This window comes from Marmota monax, unplaced genomic scaffold, assembly GCF_021218885.2.
Source record: "Marmota monax isolate L192 unplaced genomic scaffold, Marmota_monax_Labrador192_F-V1.1 WCK01_AAM20220418_F8-fsc00029, whole genome shotgun sequence".
In the NCBI taxonomy this organism is placed as follows: Eukaryota; Metazoa; Chordata; class Mammalia; order Rodentia; family Sciuridae; genus Marmota; species Marmota monax.
This window is the reverse complement of record NW_026693024.1, coordinates 4,105,699-4,124,825: the sequence shown is the minus strand read 5'-3', so window position 1 is coordinate 4,124,825 and position 19,127 is coordinate 4,105,699. Positions and strand designations below refer to the sequence as shown.

The 19,127-nt window shown below is 40.6% G+C and overlaps 1 protein-coding gene across 6 annotated transcripts in view; it reads right to left on the bottom strand.

Annotated features, from left to right (window-relative positions):
• Window positions 1-19,127, bottom strand: part of Bphl (biphenyl hydrolase like) — a 29,723-nt gene that overhangs the window by 833 nt on the left and 9,763 nt on the right. For 2 of the 6 annotated variants that reach the window (XM_046453474.2, XM_046453475.2), the window contains 3 exons: window positions 17,047-17,200; window positions 8,925-9,056; window positions 5,162-5,285 (listed from right to left, as the gene is read on the bottom strand). In XM_046453474.2, coding sequence (XP_046309430.1) covers window positions 5,162-5,285; window positions 8,925-9,056; window positions 17,047-17,200 — 410 coding nt within the window. Of the gene's footprint in view, window positions 1-595; window positions 761-5,161; window positions 5,286-8,924; window positions 9,057-17,046; window positions 17,201-19,127 lie in introns of those variants that run through there. The other 4 variants (XM_058582358.1, XM_058582360.1, XM_058582359.1 and 1 more) reach the window with 4 other exon arrangements.

Below are 19,127 nucleotides of genomic sequence, written 5' to 3'. Positions count from 1 at the left end.
TGATTTTAAGAGAGAAGGTTGTAAAGATATTTTTTAAAGTTTTTTTTTTTTTTTTAAAGGAGATGTCCAGAAACCATGGGGTCTGGGTGGGTGTATCTTAGGGTATCCATGTAGCTGGAAAAACAAATCAGAATTCACAGCTGCCTTTTAAGGTTCCAAGTCATCCTGTCAGTTTTGGAGTACTGAGCAAATAAGCCTGAATATAGTTACCAGACAAATGGCAAAATTCCTTAGGACGGCCAGGACAGCAGGGCCCAAGTCCGCAGCCCTGCATTCAGAGCCACTTGAGCAGCTGTCACAGCCCGTCTTGGTAGCCACCCACTGTCCTTGTAATGCTTCTTCCTTTCAATAGGATTTTGTTGAAAGGAGACTGATTTGCAATTTCTTGAAAAAAGACAATTTTCTGAGTACACTAGCTACCAAAGTAGCTAATCATAAATATTTTAAACAAAGCTTCTAGGATATAAGCACAAGTTCAAGACATTTTGTCTACAATGACAACTGGATTTTAAAAGGAATACACATCGAGCAAAACTCCAGTTACCACACTATTTAGAGCTCCAATCGTTCAGCACCAGGGGGCTAAGAAATCTCAGTGGGCACTATGGAGGATGGGTGGGGAAGGGACTTGTCCCTGGAAGACGTTGGCTCTCGGGCTGGGGATGTGGCTCAAGTGGTAGCGCGCTTGCCTGGCATGCGTGCGGCCCGGGTTTGATCCTCAGCACCACATACAAACAAAGATGATGTTATCCGCCGAAAACTAAAAAAAAAATAATTATTAAAGAAAAAAAAAAGATGTTGGCTCTCTTGCAACTCAGCCAAGGGAGCCTAAGACAACCAACTAGAAAGGTAGAATGTTGACATCTTTTGAAAGTTCTTGGAAGGCTAATAATGCTATTAATCACTAGAACACTCTAAATTCAATTTTAATGCTGTTCAGAAAAGAATCAGCCCCCACAACAATCCCAAAGAGAGGATCCAGTTGCCCTACACAAGAAATGTGGCCTTCAGGGGATGCTCAAAGCCTCTGTTTTTAGGAGAAGGAAAGAACCAGTTGCCAAGGATGTTGAAAGGCAATAAAAAGGTAGTTTAGGCCAAAATACATCCCCTGATGTGTATTCTGAGGCAGAGCCCCAAATGGCCAAACTTGAAGTCCTCTTCAGTAACTGTCCAACAGTCACATGGCTACCCTGTTTTTACAATTTGTTCATTCCTATAAGGAAGGAAAGAGATACCAGCTGTGCAGTCTTTCTACTAATGCTCTAGTTCTTGGGGAAATAAAAACTGGGTCCTCTTTACTAATAAACATGGGAGACCTGCTCTGGATACCAGATGGGTGGGCAGGTGGATGGATAGATGGATAGATGGATGGGTGAGTGGATAGGTGAGTGAATGGATACATGGATGGATGGATGAACAAAAAAATGAAAATATAAAAAAATTATTTTTACCCTTAATACCTTTTGGGAACTATTTTGAGGTTCTTAGTATACCTCCCTCCTTTACAAAGGACACAAAATTTGCTCTACAGGAAACCTGTCTTCTGTTCCTCTTTGGGAAGAGGATTACAACACAAAGGTGTAAATATTGGCTGTCAAGGGCATGGAACAATTGTACCCCTAACCTTACTCTTACCCAGATAACAAAAGGATCTAATTACATGTCCCCTGGACAGTGATTTTCAAATAATCACATTCTCCAGGAAACTGGTGTGAAATACTCCACCACTAAACACATGGCTGAGTTGGAAATGAAGGGGCTTCAGTGGGTGGGCATAAATTCCTATTCACTAGGGCAGGTTATACATCATATTTGGAACCTTTAGAAAGAGAGACATAATTCTAGATCTTTTGGGGAATTAGAAGCTGTCTAACCTGACAGGGTGAGTCCAGAGGTCACCTTATCTCTGCTTAATATAGTCCTGGGTGACGCTGGCATGGGTGTGACACTAGCCTTACCATGTTAGCTTTCCTTCCCACTCTCAGCTCTTTTGGTTTCCATATTGAACTGTGAGAACTATAGATAGTGACAAGGCTATAAGAAATGTCTGCTGGGTGTCTTTGCTTTGGATGAAGTGTGATAGAACTTTTAGTTGTTTACAAACCTATAAAATTGCCAGGAACAATGTGAACACTTCTACTTTCATTAGAAAACAAAGGAATTGCTGATTCTTTGAAAGAGGATCTTTTCCATTATGAAAGTAGACAGCAAGATGGCTGTAGGGAGGCCTTGTCACTACACTACTCCTTCCAAGGTCATGCAAACCTGGTTGCCCATAACAGCTCCTTTTAACTCAAAAACAAAACCTTTCTATTTTTATTCAGCTCCTTCTAGAATGCCCTAAAAAAAAGGTAATGTCAGGTGGCTGCAAGCTCCTTTCAGCTGGTAAAGCTGGGATTGGGCAAGGCCAACTTTATTCAACGAGGCATTTGGGAATGATAGGTGAACATCTCACTAAGAAGTTCCTTTGCTCAAATGCAATCATGTCTCAAGTATTAGGAAGAAAGGGAACTGCTTCAGAGGCTGGTTTTTGGGCAATGCTGCAGCTTGAAGTGGACCACTGCTACTAGGTCGGCTGGATTGATGCTTTTACATGGCTTATGGAGGACAAAGTCTTTCCAAATCTGCTGGGACTCCAGGAATCTGGCTGGGGCCTTCTGACTGTAGTGAAAGCTTTCTTTCCATGGCAGCTGGATGTAAATGAGAGGTGCCATCAATGGATTAAAAAACACATGCAAAGAAAATATTATAAATCAAAAAATCCATTTAAGGAGCTGAGGATGTGGCTCAAGCGGTAATGAGCTCGCCTGGCATGCACGGGGCACTGGGTTCGATTCTCAGCACCACAAAAAATTAAAAAAAGATGTTGTGTCCACCAAAAACTGAAAAATAAATATTAAAAAAACTCTCTCTCTCTCTTTAAAAAAAGAATCCATTTAATACATTTCTCCTATCTATCCTACCCTATATCATAGCTTAGGCTAGCCTACCTTAAATATGTTTAGTATAATTACATTAGCCTACAGTTGGTCAAAATCATCTAACACCAAGTCTGTTTTATAATAAAGTGTTGAACATCTCATGTAAATGAATGTAAGTGAAAACAGAATGTATTGTAAAGTTGAAAACCTAAGCTGAACCATGGGTAAGCCAGGGACCATCTATAAATCTCTGTCACTTTTTCATGGCAGCCCTAGCTGATATACATCCTGAATACACACTTGGCTTGACCTAGCTGTGTAGTCACATCCTCTTCTGAGTAGGCCCAGCCCTGCTGCTTCCCAGGGGCTATAAACCCTGACCCTAGAGTTTGATGGGTGTCAACCTCTGCTCAACAAGAATCTCTGAAAGTGAACCGAGGGTGGCCTCACAGGTAATGCCATGCTTGGTAACAGGAGGTTGTCACATAGAGGCCTGTGGACCAGACACATGGTAAGCAGTGTCAGCACTTTCCTATCTAGGAGGGAGCTCTGGACATACAGGGGGTATCCAGGGGCTGGACCCGGTACAGAACATGAAGGGCAGGGTTGCCCACTGCTGCTGTGATCAGAGCAGCTCTCACTGTGTTTTGCATATTGGCCTTTGCATAAGAGTTTGTTAGGGGGAGGGATTCAGCTGCCTAAAAACAAACATTTAAAACCATAAATTTGAATTCTCTGTAAGGCCTCTTTACTTCCACACGACTTTATGATTCCTCTCTCACAAAAAGAGAAAAGCAAAAGAGGAAGAGACAAATAAACATAAGCTGGAAGCAGGCCTCTCCCGAGAAGGGAAGGCAGCTTGGTGTTTATGTCACATACAATATGTATTCCTTGGTAAAAATCTGTGAAGGCATAGGCTATGCCGTCAAGTGTAACTAAACATGCACCTGGCAAGGCAGGGAAAAATCAGGTTCACCAGAAGCTTGCAATGCTACACTGCTTCCCTATTGTCAGATTCTGGAGCACAGAATCACAGTAGGATTTTGGTACTCAAGAAATGCATCTTCTTTTTGTGGGCTCCTAAATAACCAGTTGTAGTCTAGGTAGGTTCATGACCAATATAAAGTGCTCTTTTTAGTGGAGAAAGTAGAAAATACAGGCCAGTTTTAGATAATAATTGTTAATAACATTTACCTTTAGCACATTGATTCCAAAGAATAGTGCTGTAAGAAAATGATCTTCCACAAGTCTACTGAAGCAGCTAATAAATGCATGGTAAGGGTGTATTCTCTCCCATATTGATATATTCTGTTGCTAGGAGATGGGTCTGGAATAGAATTACTAAACTAAACTATTTTGCTTTTACTTTTATTGAACCTGGCTTTTTAAGGGGACACATTGCATTTACTATAGGTGTCAGTGTGAAAAATACCTGTCATTTCTGAAGCTGAAGTTAGAAAACAATTAACCAGGCCACTCAGTATATTATTCTCAGCATTTTACCATCATAGAAAGAGTACATTTGTGAAAACCACCTGTGCTATGCTGGAAAAGCACTATATCAGGAGGAGAAACTCTAGGATCTTTGCCACCTTGAAAGATGGCTTAATATTGTTCAGCCTTGGTTTACCATCTGTAAAATGGATATTTTTTCCATGATTGTCATGGCATATAATTAGATTTTATATGTAAAATTCAATTTTTAAATTTAAAAATAATGCCTATATGTAAGCATCACATTATACACTATATATAATATTAAAATAAAACAAAGATAGATTATATAGAAAACTTTTAGGATTAATAAGAAAATATTTTCTGTTTGAATTTTGTACCACAACCATGACAAAGTATTATAATATTATAAAAGTCTAGTTTGAAAATGCCTTATTGCCTATTAAATCAATGTATAAACTTTTCTATTAAATCTTTACATTCACCAAAACATAATCATATATATATATAGTTTAGTTCCAGATGGACACAACTCCTTTATTTTATTTATTTTTTATGTGGTGCTGAGCACTGAACCCGGTGCCTCACATGTGCTCTATCACTGAGCCACAACCCCAGCTCCCCAAAACATAATCTTAATCTAACTTCTACTTTTATTCTTCACTTCCTCTATGTCCTAGTGAACACCTAAAACTCCACCTTCCCCTGCTTCTTTTCCTTCCTGTGGCTTCTCTCATTCACTGAGACTTTGTAGGCACGGGTGCTGACTCGGTGCCTGAACTCACCGTGACCCTTTCACCTGCTCATGTATGAAGTCAGCATGAAAACGTGGGACCAGAGGATCCTTCTCTCCATGCACAATTAGGGTGGGACACTGAACCAGGGGCAGCAAGTGCCGACAGATGTTACCTGAAAGACAAAGAGCATGAGGAATCTACCGAAGCGTAAAGAGGAAGAACTGAAGCATGATCATTCTGCAAGTTGAGAAAGAAAGAATGCACAGAGGCTTCCTGCTACAGTTTGGATCTTGAATGGGCCCATGTATTAATGGCTTGGTCACCAGAGAAGTGCCACTAGGAGTGTGGAACCTTCAGGATGTGGGGCCTTGTGGGAAGACTTTAGGTCACTGCGATCAAGCCTTTAAAGGGTATTGTGGGATCCTTTTGCTCCCTGACTTCTGAGGTAAGCAGTTCTGCTCTGCCACAGACTCCCACCATGATGTGCTGCCTCATCAGAGACCCAAAGTAACTGGGCCACTCGATCATGGACTGGAAGCTTCAGAACTGTAAGCTCAAACAAACCCTTTCTCTTATAAGTAAATTATCTAAGGTATTTAGTTATAGCAATAGAAAACTGACTAATACACATACTCCTCTTTGGATTTCAGTTTTTCTGTGAAAACAATGGTTTAGATTTGGGGTTCTCTACAGGTCTAATATTCTTGGGGTTTCCTTTTCTATTTTTTTGGTTATTGTTTGGTTTTAAGCTCTACTAGCAAACAAAAAGCTTTGCTTGATTAAAATTCATAATTCATATGAAACAGAAGGAAAATCAAACAAAAGGAAATCCCACAATTCTTTATATTACATAGGAGGTGGCCTATCTGCCATGAGCAGGTGCTTGACACCTCGAAAGCTTCCCCTCGAAGTCACGTCTCCAGGCGTGTGGGCCTCACAATGAAGTTATGGTCTGTATGCAGGAAATAAGCTTCTCTTCATGCTTGTGCCTTGGTGACACCCCTGGCCACCATACCTTGAGAGAACATGAGGATCTAGCTCCTATTCATAACATTTCTGAGGCAATTTGGATAACCTGGGCTGTAGTTCCTGTCTTTCTCTTGACTCTGAAATCTTTTTTTTTTAAATTATTATTATTTTTCAGTTGTAGTTGGACATAATACCTCTATCTATTGATTTTTATATGGTGCTGAGGGCCTTGCACGTGCGAGGAGAGCGCTCAATCGCTGAGCCACAACCCCAGCCCCTGCCTGCCTCTGAAATATTGATGGCTCTTCAGCCACTTTGAGCTTCAGCCTGAAATAGGAATAATCATAGTTTCCTGGGTTGTTGTGAGGCAAAAAGAGAGCCATATTGAAGGTTCTGGGCATCCATAAAGCTAGCTCCTCCCTTGCCCTTCCTTTCTTCTCTGCTCACCCAGGCACCACCCACTGCCCTCCTCTTCAGTTGGAGGTAGCTGTCCACCAACTGAGAAAGTGATCTGTTGCCTGGGGAAAGACTTCTCTTGGTCTCTGAAGCTTCCTGCTCCTGTCCCTGGGACAACATGAACCTGCCAACTGTGTAATCAAATGACAACGACGAATGCCAGTGTCATTGAGTGTTCACTGTGTTTCAAAGCTATTTAAACCACTGCATATTTGTTCAGGCTTTACAGTAGTTACATGTTTTGACTCACTTTGTACAATTATTTGTAAATTAAGTGCTTTTAAAATAACAATAATAACAGTCTTTCATGAAACACTCCACTTGTGGTACTATACCACAGGTGAAATGAATTATCTCAGTTAATCCCCACAACAACTTTACGAGATAGCTAATCATATGCACAATTCACAGACAGGAAGCTGAAGCTTAGACAAGTGAAGTCATCAGCCCAAATCCACCTTAATAGCAAGTCCAGTGGAAAAGCCAGAATTCAAACCTTGGCCTTTCTGACTCCAAAGCTGCACAATTAATCCCTAGTACCCATAAACCTGAGCGTACAGTGATAAGCAAGAGCTCCAGTCAAATTAATTAGCATAGAAGGGAAATAAGTTATGCACAGTATTGTTGTGGATGACTTCTACACTGCTCAATCTTATGAGGGAGTTATTATTATTTTCAATTGCTCATTTAACTCTGCATTTGGATCTTCCTAACTTTTCATTGCCCTCTTCAATAAAGCATAAAACTGTACATTTCACAATGTAAACCCTTCAGTGGAGAACTGACCATTGTTTCACGGCAATTTTGTTTGTTTTAACAGTGGAGGGAAGTATCTTTCAAGGGACTGCTTCTATGGGTGGATGCTGTGTTTGATAGTATCATTTTAAGGCATGTATTTGCTGTTTAAACTTAAACCAGAAATGTAACATTTCCAGAAGTCCTTTTCATTGTGAAAGTTTTGATATAACAGATGATTCATGCTGTAAATGACTGTCTAATATATTAAATTTGTCCTTCCATCACAAGCATTTGAATGTGTTCAAAGATTAAATCTTAGCATTCTATTCTTTTAGCAATTAAAAACAACAACAACAACAAAGAGAACAGGCATTCCAAACACAAATAGCTTGTTATAGCTTGGATCTTAAATGTCCCCCAGAGGCCCATGCATTGAAGTCCTGTTTCCCAGAGTGGCACTATTGGTAGGTTGTGGAACCTTTAAAAGGTGGGGTCTAGGGGGAGGTCTTTAGGTCACTGGGGCATCCCCTCAAAGGGGATTGTAGGACACCATCTATTCCTCTTTTCTTTTTTTCTCCACTTTGCAGCCCTGGGATGACTTAGCTATTCTACCTGCTCCCACTATGATGCGCTGCTTCACCACAGGCCAAAAAGCAAAAGGGCCAGTGACCATGGACCAAAACCTCTAAACCTTTGAGTCAAAATAACCTTTTTCTTTTATTAAGTTGATTATCTCAGTATTTATTTAAGTTACAGAAAGATGACTAACACATATTGGTATAAAAATAGAATAACTCTGAATTTTGGTTAAAGATTCAATTTTTACTGTTCATGGAAATCTTGTTAATTTTTCGGAACAAAAAAAGGGGGAGACATTTTGTTCATGGCTAAGGTCATATAACTTAGTTCTGAAGATGAGTAAAGAACCACATACTCTCAGCTGGGCATGGTGGTACATACCTACAACCCCAGTAACTTGAGAAGCTGAGGAAGGAGGATTGCAAGTTCGAGGCCAGACTTGGCAATTTAGTAAGTCCCTAAGCAACTTAGCAAGACCCTGTCTCAAAATTTAAAAAAAAAAAAAAAAAAAAAAAAATTAAAAAGGCTTGGGGACATAGCTCAGTGGTAAAGTTCCCCTTTGCTAAGTCCCCAGTATCAAACCAAACCAAACTGAATATTTTCTTCCCATACTAATACTGCTGGGATTGAAGCTGGATAGAAATTTTCTCCTTTTTTGTTGCAGGAAGAGGAGATGTATAGTGAGGTGACACATCTAAATGGATAAAAGGGGGAAAATATTGTCTACACCGCGACTTGTTTTCTAATTGCCTAGGCTGGAATTAGAAAATAAAAACCAAACCAAGGATTCTGGAGAATTCATTTGTCATTATATACACAAAGGAAAAAAGAACAGTCTGCTATTAGAGGCTCAACATTATGAATCTTTACGCAAGAGTACTATCTCACGTTTAAAGCAGATTTAGTATGCAAGAGCTTGTACTGTGTATAATATCTAGTGTTCTCTATTCACACATTTATGTATAAGGATAGTGGGTAAATTCATCATTGGCTGAGGAATGCAGAACACCCAGGAAGAACTCAAGCATCTTCTCATAAGGACGGCCATTAAGCAGTTCATGCAACCTACCATCTGGTAGATGTTTAAACTGTCCTATGCCATCCACCCACTTTTCACAGGTTTTGGCAAGGTAGTCATATCCATACAGGGCTTCTAGAGGCTTCCTTGCTTTTTCGCTCCATTTAGAGACATCTCGGATACCTGAAAAACAGAAGTGTGGAGAAGGATGGAGTCAGACTAACACTAAGGTATTCTTTTTTTTTTTGGTACCAGAGATTGAAACCAGGGGTGCTTAACCCTGAGCTGCATCCCCAGTTCTTTTTATTTGAGATGGGGTCTTGCTAAGTTGCTTAGCACCTTACTAAGTTGCTGAGGCTGGCTTTGAACTTGCAATCCTCCTGCCTCAGCCTCCTGAGTTACTGGGATTACAAGTGTGTGCCATCACACCTGGCCTAAGGTATTATCTTTAAATATCACCAGCACAGGCCACCTTGAGCCTCCTGCTCACTGTTCCATCTGCTCGGGAAGGCCTTCCCTGGTAGCTGCACAGCTCAATCTGTGATAGTCAAACCAAAGTGACTCCATTTTGTTTTGTGACTCCATTTTGTAAAACAACCATGCAAAGTAGAAGGGTCATGATCAGGGCAAGATGTTCTTTTCCTTTTGCTATAGAAACCTTTAAGAACATGGAACTACCTAGTGGGGCATTGTTTCTGTAACTGGGGTGACTGGGCTAATTGTGATTGGTTAAGCGTCTGACTGCACTCTCCCGCTTCTGTAACCTGGCTTGCTTGCATTGGCTGGACCCCCAAACGTTCCTTTTGTGGTTTTCAGGCTTATAAGGAGTGCTCTTGCAATTGTTCAGGGCTGATCAGGGGAACAGCTTTATGTTCTGGTTAGTTGCCACTGGTGTGCTTCAATAAAGGCTTGATTCGATTATACGTGAGTGGTCTGGAAGTCAGTTTATGAAACCCTGGGACGAAACTTTAACAAATCCTCCAGGTCTCCATTCAGATGTCAGCCAGCGCCCCCTCCCCATTAGCAACTGTCACAGCTTTGCACCCTTTTCTGCATTTATGGCTGAATGTCTATCTCCCCATCAGGATATGCACCCCAATGTAAGGGCTTTTGCTTTGTGCCCTGCTGTACACCTGGGGCCTCGGCCTGTGCCTCCCACAATAAATATTTACCAAGTGAATGAAACTAGACCTGTACCAAGTGCTTTCTCTTAAAAGTAAAAGATAAAAGAAAATACTCCTCTTACTAGGGTTGCCTGGGTAAGAGTGACACTCCAGTCATCCCTCCTGTATGTGGGAGGATTCATTTCAGGATCCCCTGTGGATTTCAAAGTCTGTGGATGCTCAAGTCCCTGATATAAAATGGCATGAGACTTAACACAGAATCCATCCACATCCTCCTGTACACTTTAAACCATCTCTAGATCATTTATGATATCAAATACAATTTAAATGATATATATAGTTCTATTGTATTGTTTAGGGAATAATGACGAGGAAAAGAGCCTGTCCATGTTCAGTACAGATAGATTTTCCCCCCACATATTTTTCACAGTGGTTGCTCAAATCTACAGATTGAGAACCCATGGATACAGACATGGAGGGCCAGTTCTTTTTGAGAATTGGTACCTCAAGAAACATACAAATTATTAAATTCTATTAGTGAAGAAATAGAGTATAAAAGCAAACTCTAACCCCAAACTATATTACAGGTGATTCATTAGTTGGAATTATTATATGTATTCTATTATTATAATAGCTAAAAACATTTAAAGTAAATCAACACATGTAATTACTTAGCTCAACCTTTCCCATATTTCTTTAAATGCTGTGATAAAGATTCTAGTGCTCTAGAACCTATGAAATATTGCTTATTGAGAGCTTTCAATATAGTGTTCCTGCTCAAGGATGAACCCAAAAGACAAGATGACACTGAGCAGGGACTCTGGAGATCAAACCCAGTGATACAAACTCACATTGAACAATAATCTATACAGCACTCCAGATGGTGCCTGACATTTGGTAGGCTCTCAAAGTTTACATAGTGAATGGGAATAACCAAATACAGGAAAAACTGCTACTTACAACTACAACTGTCTTCTGAGGGGGTAGATTCTATTATTGGAGGGTGCCTGTCTTTGCTTCTGCTGATTGGTTTAAATATTCAGAGGGAAGTCAATTCAGAAGGCGTTGACTACAGAGGCCAGGAAAGGCCAAACTGCTTTGCACAATAGTGAAAAGACTTCAGAAAGGGGTAGAGAACCAGCCTGAAAATCCAGAGTGGAGAGAAGATTTAAGAAGAAGGGGAGTTGGGAGAGTGGGGGGAAAAAAGAGAGAGGCTAGCAAGATGATGTAAAGAAGGAGTAAAATGATTCCCTGTAGAGGGGCTGGGGGTGGGTGGCTCAGTGATAGATTATAAGCATGCTCGAGACCCTGGGTTTGATCCCCAGTGTCCCTGCTCAAAATACTAAAAGTTCCTTGTACATACTTCTACTTTGTGGTATCTTGAGGATATACCCTATGAGAGGCCCTTTAACAGTAGAACAACTAGATTTTTTTTTTTTTTTTTTTTTTTTTGGTACCTGGGATTGAACTCAGGGATGCTTAGCCACTGAGCCACATCCCTAGCCCTTTTTATTTTTGAGACAGAGTCTTGCTAAGTTGCTGAGGGCCTCTCTAAGTTGCAGAGCCTGACCTTGACCTTGTAATCCTCCTGCTTCAGCCTCCTCAATTGCTGTGATTACAGGTGCATTCCACAATGCCCAGCCTAGATCTTTCATAAAATGTAATTCTGATGCCTTGATGGAGTTGTAATAATTCATGCAAATTATGTATTTAAAGAATGTATGTGAGTTTGCCTACATGAGAAAAAGAAAACCCTGAAAAGAGGGCAGAGGTGACTCTGAAGGCAGAGCTGTCAAGGTGGAAACGCAGCCATTGGGAAGGAGGACCAAATGCAGAGCTTCTCAGTTCACACATGCTGTTTTGTGTGTTTTCAGATTAAGAGTAATATGTCATCATAAGGCTGGGGTTGTGGCTCAGTGGTAGAGCGCTTGCCTACCATGTGCAAGGCCCTGGGTTCGATCCTCAGCACCACATAAAAATAAAAATAAAATAAAGGTATTGTGTCCAACTACAACTAAAAAGACAAATTAAAAAAAAAAGTAGTAAGTCATTACTTACAATGTGGTGTCTTTACATAAAACACTCAGCAATTTCATTTGTGGGCTTATGCCCTGGAGATACTGTCACTCCTAGGCTCAGGAGTTAGTATGGGAATTTTCACTTCAACAGCTGTCTGTTGGAAAAAGAATGAGCACATACACCTGCCATATCCTTCCACTAGCGTCTCTGAATGCAACACAACAGTGACAAGTAACACACTGCAGCTACCAGCTGTAAGCAACTTAGAAATGCATGAGACGGGGAAATGCAAAGGGCAGTGAAAAAAATAAGTTATAGAAGACAATATACAGTATGAAATCAGTTTTGTAAAGTTCAAACACAAACTGCATTGTTTAATAAAAAACATGTGACAAACTGTTTTCACAAAGGCATTGGGCAGATTTGTAGGGTTCAGGTGGAGGTAGGAGGTGAACTGGGAGGAAGCACACAGATAAAGGGTATATCCTGGGCTCCACAGTAGGTTCCTGGGTATCATAATTCATACACGTAACATGAGTAGAATTATACCTATCAAATATCACATAATAAAAAAAACCCTAAAAATCATTTTGAAAAAACAATTCCTTGTGATGTAAAGGCCAGACTTTTTATGAACAAAACTGCAAATGTTTAGGATAAAGATGTTTTTCCTGCTAAAACATCATAAAATAGCAAGAGATCCTTTTAATGAGTTACCTTTAGTAGAAGCAGGCATTTGGAGGGAGAGGTCTCTTGGCAATGTCAAATCTGGGGCAAAGTTTCAGATTCCCAAAGGAAATAGTAACTAAATCTCAGGAGGCAGGGAAATTCAGCTGTAACTGGAGTAAGCCAGATGTTCACATCAAGCACTGTGGTTAAGAACACAGCTTGGAAGTCAGACTGCCTGGCTGTGAATCCCAGCTCTCATCCTTCCTAGCTCTGTGACATTGAGCAAGTTGCTTAACTTCTCTGTGCCACAGTTTCCTCATCAGAAAAATAGGAATTGTATGCCAGGCGAGCGCGTTACCGCTTGAGCCACATCCCCAGCACCCATGTAATAACACTGTGAAATAAAGAATAAATAAGTTACTACATGAAATGTGACAACAACAGTGCCTGGCGTATAACATGCACTCAAAAACATTCTTTGTATTTTTATATTTATTCAGGAGGAAGCCAGTTCTGTCCCAAAGCATAATTACCACCAAAAATTCAACAGTAATTATGTTTTATAGTTAAGTTCCCAAAATAACCATTTGAATCAAACTGTTTGTTGATCTAAAACAGAACAAATTTGGATCTCCAAAGAAACTGATATATTTCCTTTTTTTGAGCATATAATCTGTGCAAAACTGGAACTGTAACAAAGAAACTGTTTACTCTTCTTAATTGGTAAATCAATATTGCAAACATTATCTCAGGTCTGCATGTGTTGGTTACTGCCAATATAAACTTGAATGAGATATGGTCTCTGCCTTCAAGAGCAGAGAGCTTAGACACAGCTGCTATAATTCCCCCTTATCCTCAGGAGATACGTGCAAGACCCCTGTGCCTGAAACCAGAGATAGTCCGGAATCCTCTGTATACTATGACTTTTCTTGTAGATCCCTACCATAAAAAAGTTTAATTTATAAATTAGGCATAGTAAGAGAACAATGGCAACTTATAAAAAAATAACAAAAATAACTCTATACTGTAATAAAATTGCCAGCATTGCTACCCATACTCCGAAGCCACATTAAGTAAAGTAAATCCTTATTGAACACAAACACTGCATCCTTGACATGTGATAACCAAGATGGCTACTAAATGACTTGGCAGGCAGGTAGTGCATACAGTGTGTATACATTGGAAAAGGAAAGATTCATGTTCCAGACAGTGCAGAGCAGGACAGAATGGGATTTCATCCTTCTATTCAGAATGGCACGCAATTTAAAACTTATGGTATTTATTTCTGAAATTTTCCATTTAATATTTCTAGACCATAGTTGACTGAGAGTAACTGAAACCACAGAAAATAAATCTGCAGATAATGGGGACTACTGTATTATAGTGTGTATCATTTAGCAAGATAAGATACTTAGGAAGAAGAACAGGTCTAGAGAAGGGTTATGAGCTCAATTTTATTGTATGTGCGGGGCAACCAGATAAGAAAATAAAATGAAAAGCTGAATTATCTGGAATTTAGGAGTTAAGACAAGGATGTCTAAGAGTGAGAAGAGGGCCGTGTGTGATGGCATCTACATGTAATCCCAGTTACCTGGGAGGACGAGGCATGAGGATCACTTGAGCCTAGGAGTTTGAGACCAGCATGGGCAACATACTGCCACCCGACCCCTGCCAAGTCAAAAAAAAAGGAAGCTTCAAGAGGAGGGGTGTGATCAGTATTGACACACCATGAGCCCATCTTCAAATGCTGCAGAATGAGCAAGGAAAAAGGCAGCCAGTGTCTAGTGGGTTGGTTTAATGGAAGGCCCTCTGTCTATTGGATTGGTGGGTCTGAAGTCACCTTGTCACAAGGAGAGACTGGGGGATGAGGAAGTGGCCAAGAAGATGGCCAGGGAGAGAAGCAGAGATACATTAGAGGGTAAAAGTGGTGTGAGGTTGGGAGTTGTATTTTGTGCTCCTAGAAGTCAGAGCCACTGCAATGGTGAACACACACTACAGTGACTGAGGCAAAGGGGTAAAAGGGCGCCAGCGCCCAGGATGAAGGGCTATTGCACAAGTAATTGCAAAGTGTTACAGAGTCACGGGGGAAATCAGCACCAGGCTAAAGGACTCTGGGAGGCCTTCACAGAGGTGGTGCCCCAGAAGCAGGCAATGGGGTGAGGACATGTCTGCCGAGGAGGATGTGGTGGGAAAGGGTCAATGCAGCAGGTACATCACAGGTACAAGGGCACAGAGATTAGAAGGGGAAAGCTTGTTTCAAGAATGGCAATTTGTGCAATGCAAGGAATGCACAGGAAGGGCCAGGGAACAGGAGGCAATGAGGCAAGAAAGCTGGGTGGGGCCTGACTGGTGGTGAGCCAGTAGTGTGGCCTTTACTGAAGGATTTTAAGTGGGATGATTAAATGGTCAGATTATTGTCTTGGAAAGGACACTCTCCTGTGGAGGGCAAATTAACAGAAAAGGCAAAGGAACAGAACCAGGAACATGGAGGGTCGGGAAGAGAGGAGGGGATAACATGAGCAGTGTTCTGAGCATGGTCTCAATGGAATGAAGTCACAGTAAAATGTAGAGGGCAGAGGAGCTGAGCCCTCAAGGGATGACTCTGGGGCTGGGCTTACACATCTAGGCAGGCTATGGGTCATCAGAGTGATTATGGGAAAGAACAAGTGAGCAAGGGTGGAGCACAAGAAAAATCAAGAAATAATGAGTTCAACTTTAGACCAAAGCATACCATATTCTGGAGCATAAAATTTAGCAAACATAAAAGAACAAAATCATACAAAGTATATTTTTTGAACCTAATGAAATTAACTAGTCACCAATAGCAGAAAGGTAATCTGGGAAACCCCAAATATTTGTAAATTAGAAAATACTCTTCTAGGGCTGGAGATGTGGCTCAAGTGGTAGCGCGCTGGCCTGACATGCGTGTGGCCCGGGTTCGATCCTCAGCACCACATACAAATAAAGATGTTATGTCCGCCGAAAACGAAAAAATAAATATTTAAAAAAAAAAAGAAAATACTCTTCTAAAAAGCTATGGTGAAGAGACACTAGAAAATATTCTGAACTGAATGAAAATATGGCATATCAAAATCTGTAGGATGGGGCTGGGGTTGTGGCTCAGGTGTAGAGCCCTTGCCTCACATGTGTGAGGCACTGGGTTTGATCCTCAGCACCACATAAAATGAATAAATAAAATAAAGGTATTGTGTCCATCTACAACTAAAATGAAATAAAACAAAAGAGACTGTAAAGAACTAAGATCATACAATGGGACACTATTACTGAGTAGCTTACTAAGGCATATGAATTGCAGAAGAGCAGGAAAGGCGAGGCCTGTGATAGCCTAATGTAGGGGTCTGTAAACTTTTTCTGTACAGAGCCAGAGAGTAAATATATCAGTCTCTGCAGGCCAAGAGGTAAAATCAAAGACATTATGAGGATACTTCAATATGTGAGGATAGAAAATGCCTGATCCATCTAGACCTAACTGCCTAGGGTGAACCATTTGAGGTCCAAAAGAAACATACTCGGGACAAAAAGCTACAAGTCTACAAGGAAGGGTCCTAGTGGTCAGGCTAACAGGTGGAGGTAGCCCAGGTCAGTTTTACTTTTTTCCCCAATAACCTTCAGACCCAGAAGAATCATTCTCTACTCCTGAGAGCCTGGTCATCTCGATTTGGGCAGCTGGCTGGAAGTGGAGCTATTTCATGTCTGAGTGTGTGGTATTTACCAATAATCCCCCCTGTGCCGTGGCCACCAGGACAGGCCCTGGGAAGCAATGCTGGGAGTGGAAAAGAAATGGGGAAGGGGTGGAGTGGATCTCCGGCTTGGTCTCCATGACTCACACAGCATTAGCCTCCTTAGTTGAAGCCTGGGCCTTGAAAAAGCATGCGGCAGGCCAGATTTGACCCACATGTCCCTGCTCGAGTGCCCCTGAAAACCGATAAAAGAAGCTTGAAGGACTACCTTAAAAATGCAAATAGCACAGAAACTGTTACAATCAAAATGAAAGTTTCATATTTGAATTCGATGTTTCCTTTTATGCCCACATTATTTTAAATGAGGTTATGAATAACACTTCACACACCTCCTCCTTTTTTCAAGTTCACTACCAGTGGTAGTAAATGTAAATACTGCTTTTCCTTAGACTTTTCCTGAGTCATAGAAGTTTCACTTCTGGAAATAGAAAGTTTTCTATTTTCAGATGGCTTAAATGACATTACTTTTCTGAGCACTTACTATTCTTCCAGCCTTAGAGCCAAGAACTAGAAATGGATGATATGACTTATCAACACATCAAAATAAGAGATGAGGACAGAAATAAAGATCAGTCATCGCCTGGGGTCGACAGAACCTACCCTGATAAATTCTTTCATCCTCTTCAGTGACATAGGCATTAGCTCCCCAAATCACCATCTTATTGATGTAAGATGGATACTTCGCAGCAGCAAAGAGTGCAGTTATGCCACCGTCACTCCATCCCAGCAGAGAGATCTTCTTAAACTTCAGCGTCTGTGAGAAATACAATGAAAACCACAGCAGAGGTTATTGTTCCTTCCTGCTAAAAGAACCTGAGATTAAAAAATGATCAGAATCTATACAGGGGCTCTGGAGTATCAAGGATGAATCCTAGCTGGGTGCCAGGATAAATGCCTGTAATCCCAGCAACTAAGAATGCTGAAGCAGGAGGACCGCAAGCAACTTAGTGAGACCCTGTATCAAAAGTAAAACTAAAAAGGGCTGGGGTTGTAGGTCAGTGGAAGAGCATCCCTGGGTTCAATCCCCAGTACCAAAAGAAAAAAAAAAAAAGAAATCCTGGAGTCTACTACTTGGTAACAGTGTTTTCTCTCAATTAGTTTGGGTGAAAATATAATTGTCATAGGATTTGAGTACAGCTGTTTTAAATTATGAGGGAATTACATCTTCTGGTTGGATAAAATGTCAAGGGAATAGAATCAATGGAGATCGGCTGTATTTGGATATGACAAATTGCGTATGTGCATGCGTGCGCATGTGCACTCCTTAAACAAGGATTTGAGAGCAATTATATGGATTATAGAGGGGACCTGAGGTTTCTTGGATGAAATGAAGTAGGACATCTGGTGAAGCCACAGACTGCAACTGTGGGAACAGACCACGAGAGATGGGTTGAGAGAGAAGAGTGTCACCGGGTTGCAGGTCCTTGGGTGAATTAACCAGGGCATGAATCTGTGTTTGGCAGAGAAAACTGACAAAGATTATGTTTGAGAGATGTTGCCTAGAATTAAAAGTAGAATGACTAAAAATATTAAAGTTAAAAAAAACAAATATTAGACCAAAATATTTGCTGATGGGATTATATTAGCATAACTACTAGAGGTAATAATTTGGTACTAACTCATAAACATAAATATTTATATCTTCTATAACCCAGCACATTTCTCCTAAATTTGCATGAAATTCTTGTACACATGTGCCAGGAGATGGGTCCATTAAGTCTGCAACAACCTTGTTTAAAATAGCAAAAAAGTAAGAACCAAAATGTCATGACAACAGAATGCTCAGTGTACTAATGTTTATAATTAAAAAAATGCAACTTAAAAATTAAGTCCTATTGTTATCTACCATTATATAACAGGTGAAGTAAGACACGGTGCATCTATACAGTGAAATACAGTTACTTTCCCTCTTATCTGTGGGGAACACTCCCATACACTTCCAGACTACTGGTAGATGCCTGAAAACAGTGCCAAGCATGCTACATTTTATCCTATACACACACAGGATACAGGATGGATAAACTGGACAAAGGGATGATTCTTGTCCCAGGCAGGATGGAGGGGATGGAGCAGAACAGTGCAGGATTTCATCATACTACTCAGAATGGTGTTGAAGTTAAACTTAGGACAGTAAGGTAACTACACATTAACAAGTGTGTGCGCGCATGTGTGTGTGTGTGTGTGTGTATTTTTTCCCCCAGTGCTGGGGATCAGATCTAAGGCCTTGAGAATGCTAGGCAAGCACTTTACCACTGAGTAAAAAGCAACTTATGACTTATTTCTGGAATTTTCCACTTAATATTTTTGGACCACAGTTGACCATGAGTAACTGAAACCAAAGAAGTGAAACCATGGGTAAGAGGAGACAAGTGTGGCAGGCACCTATTATAAAACAGATGCAAAAGCATGTTTATTGACATGGAAGTATCTTCTTTAGAAATTGTTCAATAAAAACAGTATGTTAGAAGAACATCAGGAATAGCATGATGCCATCAATACAAAACTGTGTGTTTATATTTATCATAAGACTGGTCAGAAAGACAGTCTTAAAGTATTAATAGTGGTGTATCTAAGTAGCTTGATTGTGGAGTATTTCTACATTCATCTTTACATCTATTTGAATCATTTCGACTTTCTGTAGCAATCACATGGGGTACAGCATTTGTAGAAAGAAATAACAA